The sequence below is a fragment of the Amblyomma mixtum genome, chromosome 3, assembly GCF_055824585.1.
Source record: "Amblyomma mixtum isolate Tamu chromosome 3, ASM5582458v1, whole genome shotgun sequence".
Lineage (NCBI taxonomy): Eukaryota > Metazoa > Arthropoda > Arachnida > Ixodida > Ixodidae > Amblyomma > Amblyomma mixtum.
Window position 1 is genome coordinate 97,980,885 of NC_143014.1, and position 22,559 is coordinate 98,003,443.

At 50.0% G+C, this 22,559-nt stretch overlaps 1 protein-coding gene across 1 annotated transcript in view; it reads left to right on the forward strand.

Annotated features, from left to right (window-relative positions):
- The first annotated feature begins 17,822 nt into the window (after positions 1-17,822).
- Positions 17,823-22,559, forward strand: part of LOC149351093 (uncharacterized) — a 33,507-nt gene continuing 28,770 nt past the window's right edge. Inside the window, exon 1 of the mRNA XM_089576969.1 lies at positions 17,823-17,969. Coding sequence (XP_089433095.1) covers positions 17,955-17,969 — 15 coding nt within the window. The 5' untranslated portion in view covers positions 17,823-17,954. The remainder of the gene's footprint in view (positions 17,970-22,559) is intronic.

Genomic DNA, 22,559 nt, shown 5'->3' on the forward strand with positions numbered 1-22,559 from the left:
GTCCAGGGGACCAGCGCCTCTTGCGAGGTTCTGCCTAAGCTGCGGTGACCCTAGCGGACAACTCTGCAAGCCGTGTTCTAACGGCGTTCAGCTCGCGCTGTCTGGCTTCCAAAGGGGTCTGGAGCGTGCGTAAATAGTTGGTCTCGGCAACTGCGCACGCGAAAAAAAATGCGCCGTTTAGCGGTAAAGGTCGCATACCAGAGACAGAAGGACGGTGCGGGCTGCAGGACCTATCTTGTTTTCCTTGTCCAAAATCGCAGTCAATCTGTTCATGAGGCCGCATGGCGTCAGCGACCGCGCACAACTCCAAGCGGTCGGGTTGCAGCGACTCCAGAACCCCTGCCGGCTGCAGCGAGAGACCAGGCTGCCACGAACGCTGGGAGACTGCAGGTCCCAAAGGGGCACATGAGGCACCTCCGGGGTGGGTGACAAGGGTGGGCTCCTCAAGCACGCCAGGAGGAAAAAGGCTGTCCGTGTGGTCCGAAGACTAGTCCGAGGCAGTGCCAGGATTCGCCCCACACGAAGAAGAGCCATCCGGAAGTGGCGGGCCATCTGGAACAAACCGGTCGGCCATGGCCAAGCTGGCAGTTGATAGGCTTAACCAGCCAACCGCCAGAGACCACAAACCGGCGAAACTACGAAAAGGAAACACGGACATCAACAGAGGAGGCCACACGGAGGGTGCCCTAAGCCTTGCAGGGCCCCTCCGAGTTACAGGATGGGCCAAAAGGCCGTGGTGCTGCAGAAAGTAGATTTGCAAGAGCAGCGAAATCATCTTCTTCTCAATAAACATGGCACATACCCACGCGGGGGGGTTGTCTAAGGTACGGTGGAGAATGTCAAGGAAGTATTTGTGCGAAAAAACAAAACAAAAGAGCGAAGTAGAATAGTAGAATGACTGAAACCAGAAAAAAATATAAAATGTTGAAAAATTTAAATAAATTGCACAAATTAGAAGTACCAGGAATATAATCAAATACAATTTTTGGACATGCGGCAGAATTGTAGGTACAGTTAACAAGGTAACCGACCAGTTGCAATAATGTAATCATTAAGGTAGCCACAAACAGTGCTTAACGAGAATTCCGGCGCTCGCACCGAAAGAGAGAACTGAAGAGACAAAGGGAGTCATAACATCGAAAGAAGGCCCTCCAAATACTGCTTTCTCTGAGATGTGAACCGCCGGCAAGAGAGGAGAAAATGGTCTACCGTTTCAACCTCTCCACTTGAGTTACAAAGGTTTGTCGTAGCGAACCCGCATCTGCATATAAGTACAAATTGAGGTGAGGGATTCTGCATCGCATAAGCGTCATGGACACTTCAGACAGCCTTGACTTACACGACCGGACATTCCATGGGTGCCTTAAATGCTGAAATCCACGCTATTCAGCAACGGATCACCCAAGCTGGGTGATGTATGTTGGAACCGCTGGAGAAGGGAAGTCTCCAACAGAATGAGGTGAGGTACGGGATAGATTACAGGGGCACTGCAAGGAGCGCTGGTGGGAGGCGGGGCCTGGGATGCGTCAGGAGGCGAAATGGAGTGACTAGTACTTAGCAGCACAATTTGGGAGTAATGCAGACGTCGCCGCCCGAACAGATGATTGAGGAAGCACAGATTGGCCGGCAACAAGTTGAGATAAAGCCTCGGTAAAAGTGCACAGCATTTGCTCGACCACCACAGAACGAGCCTGTTCACCTGTGGATACTACCGAAGCAGTCACACTTGACTCAAGATCTCGAATCGCGCACGGCTGGCGTATGAATTATCCTTCCGGTCCAGAAGTGCATATGCATCTGCTCTCGAGCATCGCTTCACCTCAATTATATCTAACAGGCTTCGCTCGCCGGCTCGTTTTGAACAATTGACATCATCAGCTGTGTGGTTGGAGTTGCAGAGGCAACACAGGGGCTGATCACAGGCGCAGTTGTCAGCTGAATGACCTCCACAAACACGGCAGCTGGTCGCCGATTTGCACGCTTTACCACTGTGACCGAACCGCCAGCAGATGGAGCATTGGAGAGGACGAGGCTGCAGAGGGTCCACATGGTACACTATGGGCCAGACCTTGAGTTCAGCAGGACAGGAAGAGCCAGCAAAAGTTATGACTGATTCTGTCGGTACGCGCAAGCCGTTTACTTCTCTACTGCACCGGCAGAAAGAAAGAACCCCCACTCTGGCATCCTGAAACCCTTCCAGTATTTCCTGCGGGGAAGATGCTGGGTCTACACCAGGAACAATATCTTTGGAGCATGCGAGCTGTTCCGGGATGAAGGCTTTCACCGGCAATGAGTAAAAAAAAATTGCACTGAAGCAAGTGTGTGACGCAAGCAATGTCAGACGACTTGCAGACAATGCCTCTGCGGCTGAACGGTCGCACCTCAGAGATCTGTAAATTGTGGTTGGTTAGAGACCTTAGCTCCAGCTGAAGAATTTTAGAGCTTTTCATCTTGATCATGTCTTCACCGATCGGTATGAAAGCCACAGGGATGACGTCAATTCCATTTTTCCGAAAATAGTCCAGCAGCAAGCTTTGGGTGGGCAAGCTGGCAAACCAGGCTGCCGACCCTCCGCCAGGGGAGGTCAGCGACATATCTCAGCCAAACGCGCCGTCAAATGCACATTAACCACGCCTACAGCACTAACCTTAGACTTGGCCAAATCCCCCCACGTAGAAAGGCCTCAGCAGTGATGAGCACGCAGGCACAACCAAGACATCACAGTTGATATCGCAGCCACGCACCAGCAGCACCAGCACTAGAAACGCGTTCGATCTTCTTCTTCTTCACCATATGAAAATGGCACATACCCACGCGGGGGGATTGGCCAAGGTACGGTGGTGAATGCCAAGGGAAAAAAAAGCGGGGAAAAAAAAGCTAAGTAAAATAGTAGAATGTTTGAAACTAGAAAATATGTATGAATTGTTAAAAATCTTTAATAAGTAAACAAATTAGATATTTCAGGAATCTCTCCGCTTCATCTTCTTCATCTCCACATCTGCCCCGTCCTTCTTCTCCACATGAAAATGGCACCTTCTTGCCTCTTCTACTTCTTCCAATCAATCAATCAATCAATCAATCAATCAATCAATCAATCAATCAATCAATCAATCAATCAATCAATCAATCAATCAATCAATCAATCAATAAATCACCGCCTCTTCTTCCTTCACTACTACTATGACCCCCTAGCTATGTCAATTTATTTATTATGAAGAGCGATGTCGCACAGGCATCATGGTTGCTCAGAATTTTACGCCTCCCTCGTGCTTCGCCGCTCCACCTTATCGCAAATGTCCCGGCGCCGTCTCTCTTTACGTCGACGCTGCCACTTATTCGACTCCGGGCTCTCCCTCTGTTATCGGTACTTTTAGGGTATATGACCGGGTACAACAGGCTCAAGGTCCCTGATGCACAACCAGTCATACACTAACGTACTGCTTCGTATTCATCTTCTTTTCTAGCGTATTCGTGAGTGCGCTCGCCTTTGCTCTCGTGTGAGAAAGCTAGACGATGGTAGCAATTTAATTCAACGACAACACGAAAGCCATTTTGACGCATGAGGTTCGCAAAGGAAGAAGCGTGATCGAAATATATGCAAAAAAAAAGACCATCAATTGAAGGGACACTTAAAGGCGCGCTAAAGAGTAATCTGAACTCGTCTTTTTACCGCGAGAACTCGATCTACACGTTCCGCGCATTCTTAGAAACTTCGAATTAAAATCGTCCTGTGCGGCCGATTTCCCTGATTTAAATCGGATTAAACGTCCCGGCTCCCGCCTTTTTTGAGCTCACCGCTGAAGGTAGGAGGAGTCAACTAACGCGTGGAGTGCCTTTCAGGCAGTCGCGTGGCGGCTTCGCTTTCGCTTTTATTTTGTTTTTTAGGTTTCCGTGAATAAATAGATCCAGTCAGAGACTACATAGCTGCAAATTAGGCTCACGGAGATAAAAATACGCATGGACTCTTTGCTTTCGCCGATCGCTACGTATCGCTCCGCCGATGGCAGAGCAGTAAGCCGCCGCGGGACTGGCTGAAAGGTTGGTTGACTCCTCCTATTGGCAGCGGTGAGTTAAAAAAAAAAGGCGGGAGCGGGGACGTTTAATCCGATTTAAATTAAGGAAATCGACCGCACTAGACAATAATTCGAAGTTTCTAAGAATGCCCTTAACGCGTCTAGATCGATTTCCCGCGGTAAAAAGACGAGTTCAGATTACTCTTTAGTGCACCTTTAAGCTCCGCCTTACGACGCGACAGTGGTTGTTTTTGCCCACGCAAACATGGCTACTGTTTCCTCTTTCGCAATCATTATGTGAGAGACTACGCGGCGTACATACTATAAAGAGCCGCTTTAACAAATACGTACGAACATGCCTGCCTGGCATAGCAGTAGCGTGTCTTACTCGCGACCCGAGGGTCAGAGGCATGGAGTTAATAGAGAGCTTTAGTAAAGCGTTAGCGCGATAGCGGACCTAAGGGAAATTACGTTAGCGTACCGCAAGCAACTTATCCCCTCAGACAGTTTTAGTATAGCGTTCTGAAAACGTTAAGCGCGATATGCTTGACATGGAGGCGAAATGTCCTTATAAAATGGTCGCCACTGCCGCTAACTTGCCAAAAAATTCAGGGGGGGGGGGCACTTTGTTGACCTAAAGCGCGGTGAGGCAAGCCTTAAGCGTGGTGTTGCTGCTTGTGTCACTGATGCGTTGTTAAGATGTTAGGCTTCGCCTCTAAGAGTGAAAAGTGACAGCGTCTTGCGACACTGCCAGGGAGTCCAAAGAACGCCATCGCCCGTTCGGTTCTACGCCTTGCTCGTCGGTAAATTGGTTTTTTAGGAAAGGAAATGTATCTGTCTCGCATATCTGGGTGGACACCTAAACCTCGCCGTAACGGGAAGGGAGGAAGATGGGAGTGAACGAAGACACCGTATTCACTAGACGCGCCTTTGTTCATTCCAAACCATTGAGCTGGCATGGCGGAGTGGTTAGCATGCTCGTCTCGCACTCCGGCGACCGGGGTTCAAGTCCTGAACTCGAGCAATTTCCTACTCGGTTTTATTTATTTATCTCGCCTGACTAGAAGGGTTAATTAGGCTAACTGGGTAATTAAGCAATTAACTAAACTCAGTCCCACCTACTTGGAGCATCACTATACGATCCCTTAATTGGTTGCAAGGTTACTAGCCAAAGTACAATTGGCCCTGTTTGAAATTCGCGCACTGTGACGTCACGATCGTTTCGACCAATTGAAAAGCGTGACATTTCTGTCGACAACTCCTGCTTACAACGATGAGGCATTAAAGGCTTCCGCCTTAATATAATATTCAAGAGTCTTTTAAACCAATTATTACAGCAGCGCTTATTTTAGTCAGCAAAGTGACCCAGAAAATGAAATAAAGTGGAACAAAAAACTTATAACGGTGGCGCCATCTAGTCAACGCAATGTTAACTACAAACCGTTCGAGCAACCCATCACATAGCGTTTAATGTTAAAAAAACTTTTGTAAATTTAATATAAATTATTGTGTTACATCATTTAAATATATAAAACACTGCGGCAAAGCTCGAAATCTACTTTTGTTGTGTTCCAGACGTTTGTGTTATGATCCGGGCAGTTGTAGACGGTTGCAGTGGCAGCTTGAGGCTCCAGTTTCGAGAGCGTATCTCAAAAACTGGGCTGAATTGCAGCTTAAACTTTATCGTCGAAGCAAGGTAAGTTATAGCGAAAAGCAACAACACCAGTAGCTGGTAATCATGCCGACCGGAATTGCAAGGACTGCTGAATCGGCTGAAGCGGGAAGCTGTCGCTTGGAAGGGCGCCGCCATGTTTTCACGCTAAAACTCTCTAATGACAGGTTTCCTGCCCCTTCTAGCCACCATACCTATGCGCCGCTGGTGTGGCAACTGTGCCAGAGTTGGAAGCCTCTTGTAACAGCCACCATTTCGACTTTATAGTCCGGATTTTTCCGTCACGCCGACGGCAATCTCGACATCGGCTTTTCTGCAACGCGGAGCCTTTACGCTTTCGCGTAAAAGTGTGCTTCGAAATGAAAACTGGCTTTAACCTGACTGTAGCCTCGTGGCCACAAATAAAAGCAGCACGGTACCCAAAGGCTAAGCTCGTAGTTTAGAAAAAATCATTCCTGTCCGCCAGAAGTGTACAAGAGGCTGAAAGAAAGATAGAGGACTAAATATATACCCACATCCCTAAAGTATCTGAGTACAGTAATAAATAAATAAATTGTAGTGAAGAAGTTGCGCCGAATCCGTAGACGTCAAACAAGACGAGGAGTGTAGCTGCCCGGCAGACTGCGAGGCAACTACGAGCTTCGAAACCAGGACATCGGTCTTGCGCTTGTGACGGCTACCAGTGCTTTAAATCCCGCCGTACATTTGGTGGAGGTCGCGGGTTTCGATCTTCTCTGTCCACCCTGGAACTCCGCAGCCGTCGGCTCCCCACCTCGATGACTGCTTCCGGCAACACTAGCTCCGGCCCCGCTTCTCCGGCCCCCTCTGTTGCTTGCTCCGGAATGCTTCGCCACCGGGACCCGCCAGTCTTCAGGGGCACCGACGATCAAGACGTCGAAGATTGCCTTTCACCTTACGAACGCGTAAGCACGTACAATAAGTGGGATGACGTCCTTAAACTCAACAACGTCATCTTTTACCTTACGCAAGTCACGAAACTCTGGTACACTAACCACGAAGCCGACATCACGACTTGGGCCACCTTCAAAGCCCGCTTTGCGGATGTCTTTGGACGCCCTGCAGTCCGCAAGCTTCGCGCCGAACATCGTTTGCGCGGCCGGGCGCAGCAGTCTGGGGAAACACTCACCAGCTACATCGAGAATGTTTTAGACCTGTGCCATCGCGTAAACTCCTCGATGCCCGAAAGCGACAAGGTTCGACGTATCTTAAAAGGCATCCATGAAGGCGCTTTCCAGATGTTGCTGGTAAAAGAGCCCCGCACTGTTGCTGATGTCATCACCATGTGCCAGAGTTATGACGAGCTTCGCCGGCACCGTGTCGTCACTCGCCAACCCGACGAAACGGTCGCAGCCATCTCCAATGTCACTGACGACTCTGCGTTCCTTCAACATATTAAGGACTTCGTCCGGGAAGAGGTTGATCGACAGTTATCCCTGCTCCCCAGCACTCAAGAGTCTACCTCACAGCTGCCGCCTGGGGTTCGCAATGTTATTCGCGAACAAGTTGCCGAAGCGCTTCCCCCTGCCTGCCGTCCAACTTCTTACGACGCCCCGCTCACGGCTCCTCTCACCTATGCCGAAACTGTCTCGTCACCACGAACGTCGTTTCCTGCTCCCCTAGCTTATGCCGAAGCCGTGGCACGGCCACCACCACCCGCACGTTTCTCTTCTCACGCCTCAACCCCGCGTTCATTTCCCTCCCAGCGCCGTGTTCCACCCCCTGCGAACCCTTGGCGCACCTCTGACAACCAGCCCATCTGCTTCGCATGTGGCCTCCCTGGCCACGTTGCCCGTCTGTGCCGCCGTCGCGTCTGGTGATCGCGTCTGGCTGTGGGTCCCTTCATCACCAGCGGGCCTGTCCAGCAAGCTGGTTGCGAAATATCACGGTCCCTATCGTGTCATCCAACAGACTTCCCCCGTCAACTATTTCGTTGAACCTTTAGCTCACTCCAGCGACCTTCGCCGCCGTGGCAGTAAGATCGTTCACGTCGACCGCTTGAAGCCATACTATATGACCCCGCCATCATTTCGTCGCCCTGAGTCGCCAGGAGGGCTTCCCTTTTCCTGGAGGTGGGGGGGGGGGGGTGATTGTAGTGAAGAAGTTGCGCCGAACCCGTAGACGTCAAAGAAGACGAGGAGTGTAGCCGCCTGGCTGACTACGAGGCAACTACGAGCTTCGAAACCAGGACATCGGTGCTGCGTTTGTGACGGCTACCAGTGCTTTAAATCCCGCCGTACAAAATAAATAAATAAATAAATTTCAACCACAATTTATTGTACGACCAGATCAAAGTTTTGCATGACTAAAAAACTCATTCTCTTGACAAAAGCAATGGGCCGCACAACCCAAATGGCTTGTTCGCCATAAAAAAAGAACTTTGCACCTCTTCTTTTTAGAGACGGCGCTACGATGCTGAAAAGCCGCTCCACGGAGGCGCTCGACAGCTCACAAATCACTGCAAGCTAGGCAGGGGCATGATCGATGTCAGCTCCAGGTTTCCAGGGTAATACTCGGGGTAGCTGTGTAGTTCCTGGGCACTGTTGTCCTGGGGTGACTTGTGGAAGGATAAATAAAAAAAATTTTCGCCTTGTGCTTTAGGTTGTCGCTCTTTTGCACTAAGTGCAGCGAAAGCCGACTCCGGTAACCGATCAACTTCCTTTCTTATCTCGACTTGGCGCTTAGTGTCCGATACACGCTCAATTTTAGACGGAGGAAGAAGGATGGCGCTGGTAGTCTGGGATCTGGCAGTCATCGGTCCACCAAACCTGTCGGAAAACCCACAAGCGACGTTCAACGAGCCAGTGAGTATTGTCTGGGAAAAAAGCATCTCTAAGTGCAATTAAAGTGAAGTTAGAAAGCAGACAACAAAAAAATTAGGGGGATCTTTAAGCTCCGCTTTGCGAGCATGACGCAAGAAAGTTAATGGTTATTTGCTGCTTTCTTTCTTAATTAATACCTCTTTCTAATTGCAAACACTCATTAGCATACATGGGTATACTAGACCTTGTGATACACCGCAAGGCCTACAAGGTCTTTCTTAACCAGGTCGAAAGAGGTGTAGCGGGTCTGACTCGCAAACCGATTCCTAGCTAATTATCAAAACTTCCTTTTCAACGTAACAATTTACTTTACATCCTTATATGCCATAATGGCATTTCAGTCATGTTGCGACTTCATAGCCCCAATTTAACTAGAGTTTTAATCATTTTAATTGAACAGCTCAACTTGTGACGTTCCAACCCTCTCGACCAATCCTGAATTAGTGTGACAACACGCAGGACTTTTCCTCCGAACATCCTCTCGAACGCTGCCGCATTAAAAGAGCTTCGGTTGCCCTTTGAAAAAAAATTGAAAATTGGTTTTGAGGAAAGGAAATGGCCCAGTATCTGTTTCACATATATCGGCGGACACCCGATTGGCTTGTAAAACATTTATCGCGTCGAGAGCAGGTTGCGTAGGCACGTACTAGATGGCCGCTAGCCCATGGCTAGCGGCGACCTCGTTGGCCCGCTTGATTGCCCGCACTTGGATCTTAGGGTCCGAGCTGGCCAGCACGGCCTCCCACCGCTCGTGAGAAGGGAGCTGTATCAACTCCGCCGGAGGCGGATCATCTGCGCAATTCCACAGAATGTGGTCGTACACTCTAAGAACTGATACTCTCTATGATAGAGTATACCGGCTACTGCACTCTCTTTAGCAGCAGTTTACTCCGCCTAAATTCCCTAAGGAGTGAAACGCCTCCTTCTGTAAAGAGTAAAACTGCGAGCGCACTCCCTGTAGGGCCTGAGGGAGTTGGAGGTTGTTTATTTTTTTAGCTTTTGTACTGCAGCAGAGCCATATATATAGTGACCTGTGACTCGCATCTCATGCAAACTAGTGATAAGCAAAAACAAACAAACAAGAAAGTGTCCTGTGCTCCGCCCACAGAGCCAGATCTTGTACATAACCGATACGTGCAGTGTACATTTTGGAGATTATTGCGTTGCATTCATACAGCATATTTGATTTGATTTCAATGGATTTTACGTTCCAAAGCGACTGCACTGACATCGCGACATCACCAACATCGCGCAGTGCATGAGGCTTTGGCGTTTCGCTTTCATCGAAATGCGACCGCCGCGGGGTTCTGAATAGTCTATACCATTCAGCGAAGTCATGCACTTCCGTAGAATGCGTTTAAGAAGAGACTGTCATGGTAACTGTCGCAATTTATCCTAAACATTAGGTTATTGCTGTGTGAATATATTTTATGCCCTTCGGAACCGCCATTCACATTTTTCAACATCTATTTCAGCACAACAACCTCCAAGGAAAAGCGGTTCGCAGAAACGAGCGACGCTTCTGTTAAAGGAAAACACTTCTGTCAGATCCCGTAAACCTTCGCGGTCGACGGCGAAACATTAGTCTAAAAACTTTATATGGCATTCCTACTACGGTATGAATGATCGACGAGTGCTCTAGGGAAGCTGCACATCATTTTAATACGAATAATAGTGCATCAGGACACCAGTTAACTCGTTCGCGAAGGACGAGTCAACGTACCGTGCACCATGAAATTGCTGTCGAGTAAAGATTTACCATGGCGTTGTGGCGTTGAGATGTTGCCTTTACTGTTTCATCATTTACTAAGCTGTGCCAACTCTAACCAGCCAGCGATCTACCAATTTAGAGAACAGAACTCGCGACATTTACGCACGAAACTGCCGCTGAACTCAAAATGTTAGCATATATAACTACTGAAAAGCATTACAACCCGTCCCAAGTATAGGCGAGAGGTAGCGCACTCGGCTCGCAATGCAGAGTTTCGCGGTTCGAATCCTCCCTCCGGGCCAGCTTTTCTTTCCCCAGCCATTCGTAATAAAGGAGTGTTGCTACTCCTGCAGAAGGAGTGCGCCTAGCAGGAGTGCGGCGACTCTGGAAAAAGGAGTGAAATATGGGACAAGCGTATACTCCATCGAAAGGAGTTCCCCGCACTCCTTTAGTTCTTAGAGTGTATGTGGCCCTTTCCCCACATTTATGGCAGTTTCGTCCCTCGTGAAATTCGGGTCGGAGGGCGCGCTCACTGCCCGGTCGACGAAACCTCGGGCTTGCACGTGAGCCGCCTCGTTCCCCGGATTAGACGAGTGGGCCGGGATCCAGATCAATTCAATTTCTCTAATTGGAAGGGGGGAGTTTTGAAGGATGCGGAGTGAGGTAGATGTGATACGGCGCCTAACGAAATTGTGAATGGCTGTTTTGGAGTCGCTGAATATAATATCAGCAGGCGTGTTCGCTATAGCTAAGGCTATTGCCGCTTCCTCCGCCGTCTCGGAGGAGATGGTTTCTATCGACGCGGCCGCCAACGGGGCGCCATTCCCGTTCACCGCGACCACTGCAAACGCTTTTCTCGGGGTTTGTCGGTATTCCGCTGCGTCCACGTACGCCACGTTGTCGTGTCGGCTGTATTTGGTGTGTAGTGCGCGAGCCCTCGCTGTGCGTCGGCCTTCGTGGTGCGTGGGGTGCATGTTCTTGGGTAGGGGTGTGATCAAAAGAGCTTTCTTGATATGCGTGGGTAACTGCGTTTTCGAGTCTCTGTCTGGGAGCTGTTCGCACATCTTTAGTCTGTATAGGAGGGCCCTTCCCGCGCTCGTACGAGTGAGTCGTCCGAGCTGTGAAACGAGGTGCACCTCGCACAGCTCCGAGAGAGTGTTGTGAACCCCAAGGGCCAGCAACCTCTCCGTGGACGTACTGTGCGGGAGCCCAAGGGCCGCCTTGTAGGCCTGCCGGATTGTAGCTTCGACCTTGTTTCTTTCCGCCAGCTGCAGTTGCAGGTAAGGGAGGGAGTAGACGATCCTGGTGGTGGTGGGTGGTGGTGAAAACATTTATTAAATCATAGGGAGAGGTGTTGGGGGTCGTGACACCTCTCCCTATGATTTAATCCTGCTCAGCACGAAAGCCTGCGCAAGTCGACATAGACCTTTCTCTTTCATGCCTCGTTTTTTGCTGGAGATCCGTCTGATTAGCCGCACAGTCTGATTGACCGTGGCAGTGAGTCTGTTGATTGTTTCGGTGTTTTTGCGATTCTTCTGTATGTACATGCCGAGTATGCGTATGGTTTGGACCTCCTTGACCGGAAGTCCTTGCACATACAGGGTCTGTTCTGAAAGTAGTAGGAGTGGTTTTTTCCTGGGCGAACGGGCGGACGAGAGTCTGTCTGCGCGTGCAGGATCGTTGAAGGGGGATATTGGGAATGCTGGGGAAAATCGGCAGTTGGCTCTCGGCTGTTGAAGAGAGCTGGTAGGTCGCTTGTACTCTGAACCCCTGTCGAAGCGTCTCGTCACGCAGAATCATGGAGCGTTTACTGGATCAGCGCTACGCGATCAAATTTTGTGTAAATCTTGGTAAAACGGGCAAAGAGACTCACGATATGATTACGGAGGCTTACGGTGACGCTGCCATGGATAGATAAGGTGTTTTTTGAGTGGCACAAGCTGTTCCAAGAAGGTCAGGAAAGAGAGGAAGACGACGACCACTCCGGGCGACCTTCGACCAGCAAGACCAGCGAAAATGTGTAGCGAGTGAAATATTTACTGAACAGTGATTGTAGGAATAGAACCAGAATGATTGCTGATGACTTGAGTATTCCTCAAACGCAAGTTTTTGAGATCGTGAAAGAAACCTTAGCTATGAGGAAAGTGTGCGCGAAGTTGGTGCCGGGAGTGTTGTCAGAAGAGCAAAAGGCCAACCAGAAAGTGATCTTCATCATGTGAATGCGGACCGCGATTTTTTGCCCAGCACAAGGCGGCAACGTTGCCTCAGGCCCCCCACAGCCCCAACTTGGCCCCGCCAGACTTTTTTCTATTCCCGAGAATAAAATCGACGCTCAAGGGGAAACATCACGGATCGGTAGAGGCGGTTCAACAGGCCGTGACGAGGGAGCTAAACAGCATTCCGTTCCAGGCGTTCCTGGTGGCGTACGAAAACTGCAAAACTCTTTGGCAGCAGCGTGTAGGTGCGGAAGGGTGCGGCTGTGAAAAATTTTAATCGTTTGTACTATTCTCTTGAATAAATTTTATTTAAAAAAATGAGTCCTACTACTTTTAGAACAGAACAGACCCTGTATATACATTCAGAGGGGTCGGTGGGGTCAGGTTTGCTTTTCTACCGCGTGGTTTGGTCCTAAGAACCAGCAGTTCCGATTTCGAGTGCGAGCATTCAAGGCCCGCTCCCGACGCGTAAGTTTCAATTGTGTCAACTGCCTGCTGCAGGGTATCCTCTATTTGGCCGTCATTCCCAGTGGTTACCCACAGGGTGATGTCGTCCGCGTATAGGGTGTGCTGCAGCCCCGGCAAGGCGGCAAGTTTGGGGGTAGGGGAATGAGCGCAAGGTTAAAGAGGAAAGGCGAGAGCACCGAGACTTGTGGCGTGCCTCGGCTGCCAAGAGGAATGGGCTCCGATTTGAGGCCACCTAATGCAAGCTCTGCGGTCCAACGGATAGGAATGATCGGACGTAATTGAATGTCCGTTCTCTAGGGTCTATTTTAGAGAGGTTAGTGAGGATGGCCTCATGCGAAACGTTATCGAAGGCCTTGTTCAGGTCTAGCCCGAGCACTGCCTTCGTCCCAGTTCCGCGTGGAGGGTCGAGCACCTCCTTCTTAAGCTGGAGCAGCACGTCCTGCGTGGATAAGCTAGCCCTAAAGCCAATCATTGTGGGAGGAAGTAGGTCGCAGTTTTCCGCGTAGTTTTTCAGTCGGTTAAGGATGACATGCTCCATAAGTTTTCCGATGCAAGACGTGAGGGAGATGGGCCGCAGATTCTCGATCGAGAGTTTCTTTCCTGGTTTGGGGATGAAGGTCACCCGTGCATGCCTCCATTCCTGGGGGATCTCGCCTTCCCTCCAGTAGGTGTTCATTATGTCTGTCAGAGCCGCGACAGACTTGGGGTCCAGGTTTCTGAGCGTCTTGTTCGACACTCCGTCCGGTCCCGCCGCGGAGGTGGTACGGAGCTGACCCAGAGCAAACCAGACCTCGGCATCCATTATGTCTGCGTCCAGGGTCTCATTGGGGAGGCCCTCGTATGCGGGTTGGGGGTCCGTATGCGACGGGTTCAGGTAGCGTTTTTGCAGTTCGGCGAGTAGCTCTGTGTCTGTACCCTGATATTGGTTAATTAGTTTCGTGAGTTGGTCTCGTTGTGTGGATTTTGTGTGTGTTGGGTCGAGCAGGTGGCGGAGCAAGAGCCATATCTTTTTGCATCCCATCTTCCCATTCATATTATCACAAATTTGGCCCCATTGTTGTTCTTGTAGTTCTAGTGTGTATTTTTCGATTTGGGCTCGAATTGCGCAATACGCTTGCGTAAGTTTCTGTTGTGTCTCTGTTTCTTCCAGCGATTCAGCAGGCTGGCGTGCGCTTCTCACATGTGGAGGAGTTTAGAGTCGGTCGTTTGATGCGGCTCCTCAGTAGCCGTCTCGACCGTGGTGGTCTTGACGTCGTCTTTGAGTGCAGCGATCCACTCCCTTAGGTTGTTGATATGACCGGGGGCAGTCTGCTCTCGTAAGCGCCTGAACCTATCCCAGTCGGTAATGCGAGTGCGCTTGAGGTGCAGTTTGTGCAGTTTCGTGTCAAATGTCGTGGCTATTATGTAATGGTCGCTTCCAAGCGTGTGTTTCGTGTTCGACCAGCGGGCGTCGCGAATGTTTTTGGAGAGTGCGAGATCCGGTGAGGTATCTACGCTAACGCTATTTCCGACCCGCGTGTTTTCTTGGGGATCGTTAAGAATTGTGAGGCCCAGGTTTTGGATCGTTTGCCACAGCTTGGTGCCCTTGGGGTTGTTTTTGCGATAGCCCCAAGCCGAATGTTGGGCGTTAAAGTCGCCTACCACAAGGAGTTGTGTCCTGGCCGCCAGGCGCGTGGCTTTAAGCAGTAGGTCTAGAATTCCTGACCCTCTGTCTTTTGGGGAACTGTATAAGTTCAGAATAAAGAGATTGGCGTTTCCCTTTTTCCTCGGCACAATTTCTAGTAACGTGTATTGTTCGTTAGAACTGTCTATAGTGTGTTGTGTAGCCGTAATGTTGCGTTGCACAAAGGTAGCGGTGAACGGGGTCGTCGCCATCGTCACTGAGTTTGATGGGGGAATGAATGCTTTATAGCCTTGCAATTTCGCCGGGCCGCTAGCTTCTTGAAGGGCTATCACGTCCGGTTGTCTGCCCGAACCGCGCCGTAAGGGAAGGGATAAATGAGGGAGTGAAAGAAGAGAGGAAAAAAGAGGTGCCGTATATAGTGGAGGTCTCCGAAATAATTTCAACTACCCGGAGATCTTTAAAGAGGAATCTGAACTTGTCTTTTGCCGCGGGAACTCGATCTACACGTTCCGAGCTTTCTTAGAAACATCGATTTATTGCTCTATGTGGCCGATTTCCGTAATTAAATCGAATTGACGTCCGGCTCCCGCCTTTTTTTTTAATTCTCCCGCGTACGGTGGGCGGAGTCGACCAACGCGTGGAGCGCCTTTCACCCAGTCCCGTGGCGGCTTGCTGCTCTGCCATCGGCAGAGTAATACGTAGTAGTCCGTAGTAGCAAATAGTCCGCGCGTATTTTTATTTCTTCGGGCTTATTTTGCGGCTATATTATCTGCGAATGAAACTATTTATTCTTGGAAACCTAAAAAACAAAATAAAGCGAAAGCAGAGCCTCCACGGAAAGGCACTTCACGCGTTGGTCGACTCCGCCCACCGTACGCGGAGAATTCAAAAAATAAAGGCGGGAGCCGGACGTTAATTCGATTTAATTAGGGAAATCGGCCACAGAGGGCAATAAGTCGCAGTTTCTAAGAATGCTAGGAACGTGTAGATCGAGTTCCCGCGGCAAAAAGACAAGTTCAGAATCCTCTTCAGTGCACCTTTAACGTGCACTGATATCCTACAGCACACGGGCGCCTTTTGCGCTTCGCCTTCATTGAAAGTCGGGTTCGAAACCGTGGCCAGTGATCAGCGGCTGAAATAGTTGGAGCGCGCAGGCAACATAATTTGCGTTAAGAACTGTGACAGTTGGTAGCAAATATTTTAGAATGACGGCCTGTGGGGCGAGGAGGTGCGTGACTGAAAATACTGCGACAATGACAACATGCCCATGTGTTCTCTTTTTCTTTCTCATGTTGTCGTCATTGCGCCTCAGTATTTTGAAGCGAAAAGCTTCACTAGGCTCGCCAGCACCGCGCTTCGCGTGACACGCGTATCCCCCGGACTGACGTCACGCATCCCCCAGACTGACGTCAAGCACGGCGCAGGCTACTGCGCATGTGCGCCGCCGCTTCTCCTCCTCGCCACCGTTTGATCTTTCGGCGCAGCCGTGCGCAGTGCGCATTTGAAAGGAGGGTATATAAGGCGCGCTTGCCCATAGAACAGGCGGACACGTACTCGCCATGGAAGGTGGTGGTGGTGGTGGTGTGACACTTTTATTGGAACATCCTTTCTCACTCATTAGCATACATGGGTATACTAGACCTTGTGATACACCGCAAGGCGTACAAGGTCTTTCTTAACCCAGTCAAAAGAGCGTGCCTCAATGGCCTATAGGGGTAGGGGTAGGCGGAATTCATAGAACAAATTCAACATACACTTACACCCCTCTCCTCCCCATCTGACTCCCGACTCCTTAAAAAGAAAAAACTCTGTGGCCATCCTCACAGCCCCCACCCCGAGGACATATCAGACTATGACACGCCGCCCATTCCATAGCTTTCTCCAATGGAACTGCCGATGCATCCGCCCGGCACGTACGCCCCTTTCCCAGCATCTTCTCACTCTTCCCCAACCCCCACCCCCTCTGGTCACCTACTCCAGGAAACCAGAGGCGAAAGCACCCTCCCAGGATACAGAGCGATTCATGCGAGTTCTACGGATCGAACACCAGTGGTTTCAACATATATCACAAGAGACCTCCAATTCTCAGTCCTCCGAATTCCTGATATACTCACAGCATCTAGTTGCCGTCGAGCTCTTCCTCGTCGAGAATCACTTCGCGGGTTTCTTAGCAAAGGTTTGCACTCCTTCTTCTAACATTCTCTTACACCGCTATCCCCATTGCTAACCCGTCTAATTAGAAATATAAAGGGGGAGGGGGAGTAGAATGTTGTGCTTTGATTGCTGGTATACTTGGTCGTCTTGCCGCGTTGTAGTAGGGGAGCACGGGTATGCATGGTGTTTTAATTCGCACGCTCTGTGCTCCTCTGCCACCCTATGCACTGCAGCCACGCTGCATTGGTGCAGAGCTTTGATCATACCACTTGAGAAACAGGGTTAACATATTAAAATCCTGCGGTATGATTGAGCCATAATTCGGATGTTTAGCAGACTCCCAAAGAGCATTGGAACTCCCTTCGACGTCCTGCGGACGTCCTGAACTTCCACAGGACGTTCATGGCATTTTTAATGTCCATTGGGAGCTATCGCTACTGTTGGCGGTAACGTAAACAGTGTTCAAGTTACAAACTTCGAGATGGTTGATAAACGCGCTAGCGCCTGGCAGCAAGCTAGCGCCTGGCAACAAACTCTGTCGAACAGATACGTAGTAACAAAAATCCATTTAGATATTACTGTCCGAGAGATAAATTAGAAGCTAAAAAGCAGCACATTTTTAAAAATTTTATTTGTAGTTTTTATTTGACACTCACAGCTAGCGCCTCCGAATGGTAGCCTCCGTGAAGTGGCCACAAAGACTATATATCTGGGTTTTGAATAGGCGGTGTATGTGCTCTTGCCATTGACCTGACAAGGCCAGTGCGCCTACGAACAGGCGCGGGGTGCGACACTCGTGGACTATTGTGTAAAGAAGCCACATCTGCAGCGGTGCTGGATAGGTTCCCCGGAATTACAGCTGCGCCGGTGCCTGAGCGGCTGGACGCGGGCGCCTCAGAACGCTCTCTGAGAGGTGCTCGATAAGGCGTGCGGCCGGCGTCGGTAAGTGTGGGCGGCGACGTCGCAAGCAGTGGACCGGAATCGCGCCGGAGAGAGTGACCAGCAGCGCTAAGAAAGCTGAGCGACGAACGGCCAGCGTCGTCCACGCGACCCTCCACACTTGAGCGGTCCCGAGCAGAGGACCGCGACGCAGTTCCAGGCGGCGACGTCGCGGACGCGCCTCTAGCTTCCTCTTGCTAAAGTAAAAAGAACATTCACGCCGACGGCGCTTTGCCTTCCGCGACATAAAAGAGGGCCGCCAGTGGACGGGCCCTCGGGCAACGCTCAACGCATCGCGCGACGCCACCAACAGAGCCATGGACAAGTCACTGGTGAGCGCTTCACACTGGCTCCGGTCGCTCGGGGGGAAGTGGTGAATCCGTGCGACGAAACGGGCAGAAACGGCCAGATCGTCGCGCGAGAGCTTTTATGGAGAAGAGAACTCAGAAGCGGGAGCTGCGGGAGGAACACTGTGACTGTGGGCCACTGAGTACGTCTATCTCCGCCCTGGCTAATGGGCTGTCCGCCTTGGTTATATCTCCCGACGAGTGCAGTGCGCTAGCGAAGAACTAAAATCAAGGCCCGAAACTTTGCTGTTCTTTCGTTCTACAGACGGCGCGATTTGCATTATTTGCAAGTTTCCGTCCACCATAACAGAATGCAGCAAAACGCTGCATCCTGGTCTTTTCGCATATGCAGTGATATCTGCGGTGAGCTGCGTTTTTGAAACAACAAACAGGGATTGTGACTGAGGTGACCGCACATGCATAGTTTAATGGACACCGAAGCACTGCGATATTACCAAAGAAGGCAATGAAAAGCGAGTTGAGACGGTATAGGATGTTGACTCCGGGAAGAGTGACTAGGAGATTTCATGTTTCCTCTGGTACTCGGCAACACTCACGTGTACACAAGTACTGGTTTCAGTCAAGACAGATTAGACACGTTGCGCCCTGCAGGCGTCAGTCATTTAAATTCGCTGGGTGTACAACAAAGCATGAGCTCTCGCGTGGAATCTTGGCGCCAAGCGACACGCTCGGCTGGCTGGGCCGCACGTGTCATTGCGTGCACTGTGCAGCAGAACTTTGTGCGTGTGAGTATTTTAAAGCAAGCCCAAGCCCAATATTTAGCAGCAAGCACTGTTCAACTTTTTATAATTACCGCAGCCTGCTTCATCTTCGGGTGAACAGCGCAGAAAAAAAGAAGACGAAGGACGAGTGAAAGGCGCCCCTGGCCGTCGTCTTTGTTTCTGCGCTGCTCTTATGAAGATACAAAACTAACTAGCCCCAGATGCTGTTCTACCACTGTGTACGCTGTCCGTCGTGGAGTCTGCGCTGTTCGCTGCATGCGGAAGGGAAAAACTGTGACACCATATGGTAGTGCTATATCACTTGCCATTTGTTTCCGCGGGCCCCTTTGAACGACCGTCAGAACGGCTTTCAGTGTTTTTGAATAACCCTTAGCACTTTCGTAATCGACGTCCGCTAAGCCTCGAAAGATGTCTGCATAAGTCGGGGAAAATACCGCTATTTTCGAGCATGCCCTTGCCATTATCAACGGAAAGAGGTGAGCTCAAATTTGAGGTAATCGCTTCTACACTGTGTGCCTTTCGTTTGCGCTCACCTGTTTCCGTTCAAAAACCACGTACCATAACCCAAACCAAAGTTCTTTGCCGTTGTTAGTTCGATTCTTTTAGCGAAGCGCTCGGTGCATGCGCTTGCAGATGTCAACTAATACTTTGTCAGAATTTTGTAAAAGGAGAGTGGACGAAAAAGTAATAAAATCTGTTCAGGAACAATCCTTCAGACAAGTGGACGACAGTAACTTTAAAAGCAACGTTAATAACCAGCTAATTAACTAACTGTGCTAATTATCTTTTCACTAGGCACATGTCTTTAGGACCAAAGGCGAGTTTGTAGCCACGAAGGAGACGATGTCATATCAGTTTTTAAAAAGGAAAAAAAAAAAGCGGCGGTCTCTGCTCTTTAGCGCGAGGGCTTTTTTTAAAATACAAAGCCGAAACACAGCGGATGAAATGCGCAGGAAATTCGGCGCAAACGCAACATCTGGCTCAAACGCAACGTCCCCCCCCCCCCCCCTCCCCCCGACCGCACCATAGATATGCACATCGTCTTCTCTTTTATGTAGACCTGACTTTATTTACATTATGTACAAAAGCGATCACAGGAACTGCTACACACATATCCTAGGATCATTCGAGCAGACAGATGCTGGTCGAGTCGCTCGGATTTTCCTTTCAGAAGCTCTCGTCCCCTACAAATCCACACTACTATAGGACACCCGCTCGGGAGTGCGGAGGGCGCGCGCGTTTCGCTTCTTTCTGCCGCCCAAAGGCGCCGCAACGTTTCGGGACCGACTCCGACCCTTCTTCAGAAGCACCGTGTAAGAATATTCTTCTACCGCCTTCAGAAGTGATCACAAGGCGGGAGATCTTGCTTCCTACAACACCTTCTCTTCGCCTTCGTGGTCACCTGACCTGATCGTTTTTGTGCTCTGATATATGCCATGATTTGAGGTGAAGCTTCTTAAAAGGTTATGGTTAGAGCCCTTCGTTTCCGGGTAAAACCCGATTTTACCAGATTCTTACACTGCGATCACATTTCGTAAAAATCGAAGATTTCTGGTCGGGAAAATCGAGCCCGAGATTTATTCCTCCGGCGCGAAACGCTGTGAACAGAGCAGAAAAACTAACGGATATCTAGAACCTATTCTACAGAGGTGTTTTCTGGTAATTACAGATGGTTTTACGCCATTTTTAACACCTGTTAATCGCAGCATGACTTCACCTATAGTAATCCGTAGAAGAATACCTGTTGAATCGAGCGTGCAGAAGACCACTTTTGACCCGACGCATTAGTAACATCATTGCATACCGAGCGCTGCCCATGCAAACGACGCCTGCGGCATACGCCAACACTAAATGGCTGTTGTGACGTTGAAAGGATGTTTTTCGATGTACACACAAAGGCAGGGAGGTACCGCAGACGCATAACGATATTAATGTGCGTGAGAAAATAAGCAGTTAACTTAAAAAAATGAATAAAGTCTTTCCTGGTGAAGCCTAGAAGTGTGTGATGAGAGGCTAGTTGGTAAGGCATTCTGAAGACATAAAACTACGCAGGAGACAGGACACAGAAAAGATGCAGACAGGACGAGCGTCCTGTATCTGCATCTTTTCTGTGTCCTGTCTCCTGCGTAGTTTTATGTCTTCAGATTTCCTGGTGAATGCCGATATTTATATATTTTCGTGAAACAATAAGCACAAATGAAGCCTTTTACGCCGCCGCGGTGGCACAGTGGTTATGGTGCTCGGCTGCTGACCCGAAAGACGCGGGTTCGATCCCGGCCGCGCCGGTCTCATTTCGATAGAGGCGAAATGCTAGAGGCCCGTGTTCTGTGCGATGTCAGTGCCCGTTAAAGAACCCCAGGGGGCCGAAATGATCCGCAGCCCTCCACTACGGAGTCCCGCATATCCTGAGTCGCTTTGGGGCGTTAAACACCACAAAACTAAGATAAAACCAAACCAGTTTTATCAAGTCAAATTACGAGGGGCCAAGCTGAATCGCTTTGGGACGATAAACCCTATGAACCAAACCAAACGAAGCCTTTTACGTTAGTGCATCGGAGCAAGCGCTAATGGTTGTTTTCATTGGCAAAACAACCTGAAAAAACTCGAATAATGAAACAATTTCTTGAAAAACGCGATTTATACGCGACTTAAACCTCAAGAAATAGCACCCGATTTTTATCCCCTGATTTTTATTTAAAAAAAATTGAAACTCGAAAACGAAGGGCCCTAACTGTGCTCATGCAAAGCAAGCTTGCTGGCTCGAAGGAGGCGGTGCGATAATGGTCGATGAGGCATTCGCAGGGCACCGAAGACGCATGATACACTCGGTGTTCATTTCCCGGAAGTAGTTTGTGTACTGTGTGCCAACCAGTTCATTTGTTTCGCCGATGTGCTGCGCAATATCTTTTTAGGGAGGCTATCTTTGGGCTTCTGTAGAAAGTTGATCTACAGGCGTTTGTGCGGGCCACGCCGGTGTTGTGCTTTCGCAGAATGCGTGACACCCTTCGCATACGTATGACCGCGCGAGCGAAGCTTCACTGGGAATCGGTTCTGTGTGTCCTTCGGGCCTGACGACGACACACGCGCTGAATAACGCTACGGGTGCAGCCATTCCTCGGCAGATTGGCGATCATGACTAGCTTCTTCCTTTCTGCTCCAGTTTTCCGAGAAGCAGGTGACCTCCGCCCTTGACAGAAGAGTTGAGACGACGGAAACATGGCTCGTTGGGTGATTGGAGTTAAGAGTATGCGATGGCACGGAAAATAGGGTGACGTCATCAAGCGGCCGTAGGACGCAGACAGCAAGCCGAGCAGCGCCATTTACATGTCGTTCATCTATATATACACCGCACAGGCTGACATCAATGTGGCGCCAGTTTTCCTGACTACATTTGTACCGATATTGTGAGAAACCATTGTGCTTCCCACATCTCTTTGAGGGTATTATGTGATTCCATGGTGTTAAGTTCGCTGAACTTTCTGCGGTGCCATCCAGCCTCCAGCACAGTGCATGGAACCGCGGACGCACGACGGACGCACCGCTGACGCACGGCGCGACGCGCGTCGGTGGCTGCGCTGCTGTTGCTGGCGGCGCCGTCGCCAGAACGCTCGTTCTCGTGTTTGTTGCCACTGGACGCTGGACCCCTCAGCGACAGCTTTCCTTTTTTATTGTATGAGGAGCCTTCGGTGTTTGATTTGCTGGCATCCTTTCCCCAGTATTTGATTGGTTGCTGTCCCCGCCAAGGGCGGAGACAGAAAGCTTAAAAGGGAACGCTCCCGGATAAGGGGGGCTGATTTCGTGTAATAACGTTTCAGTCATGTTGTAAATAGTT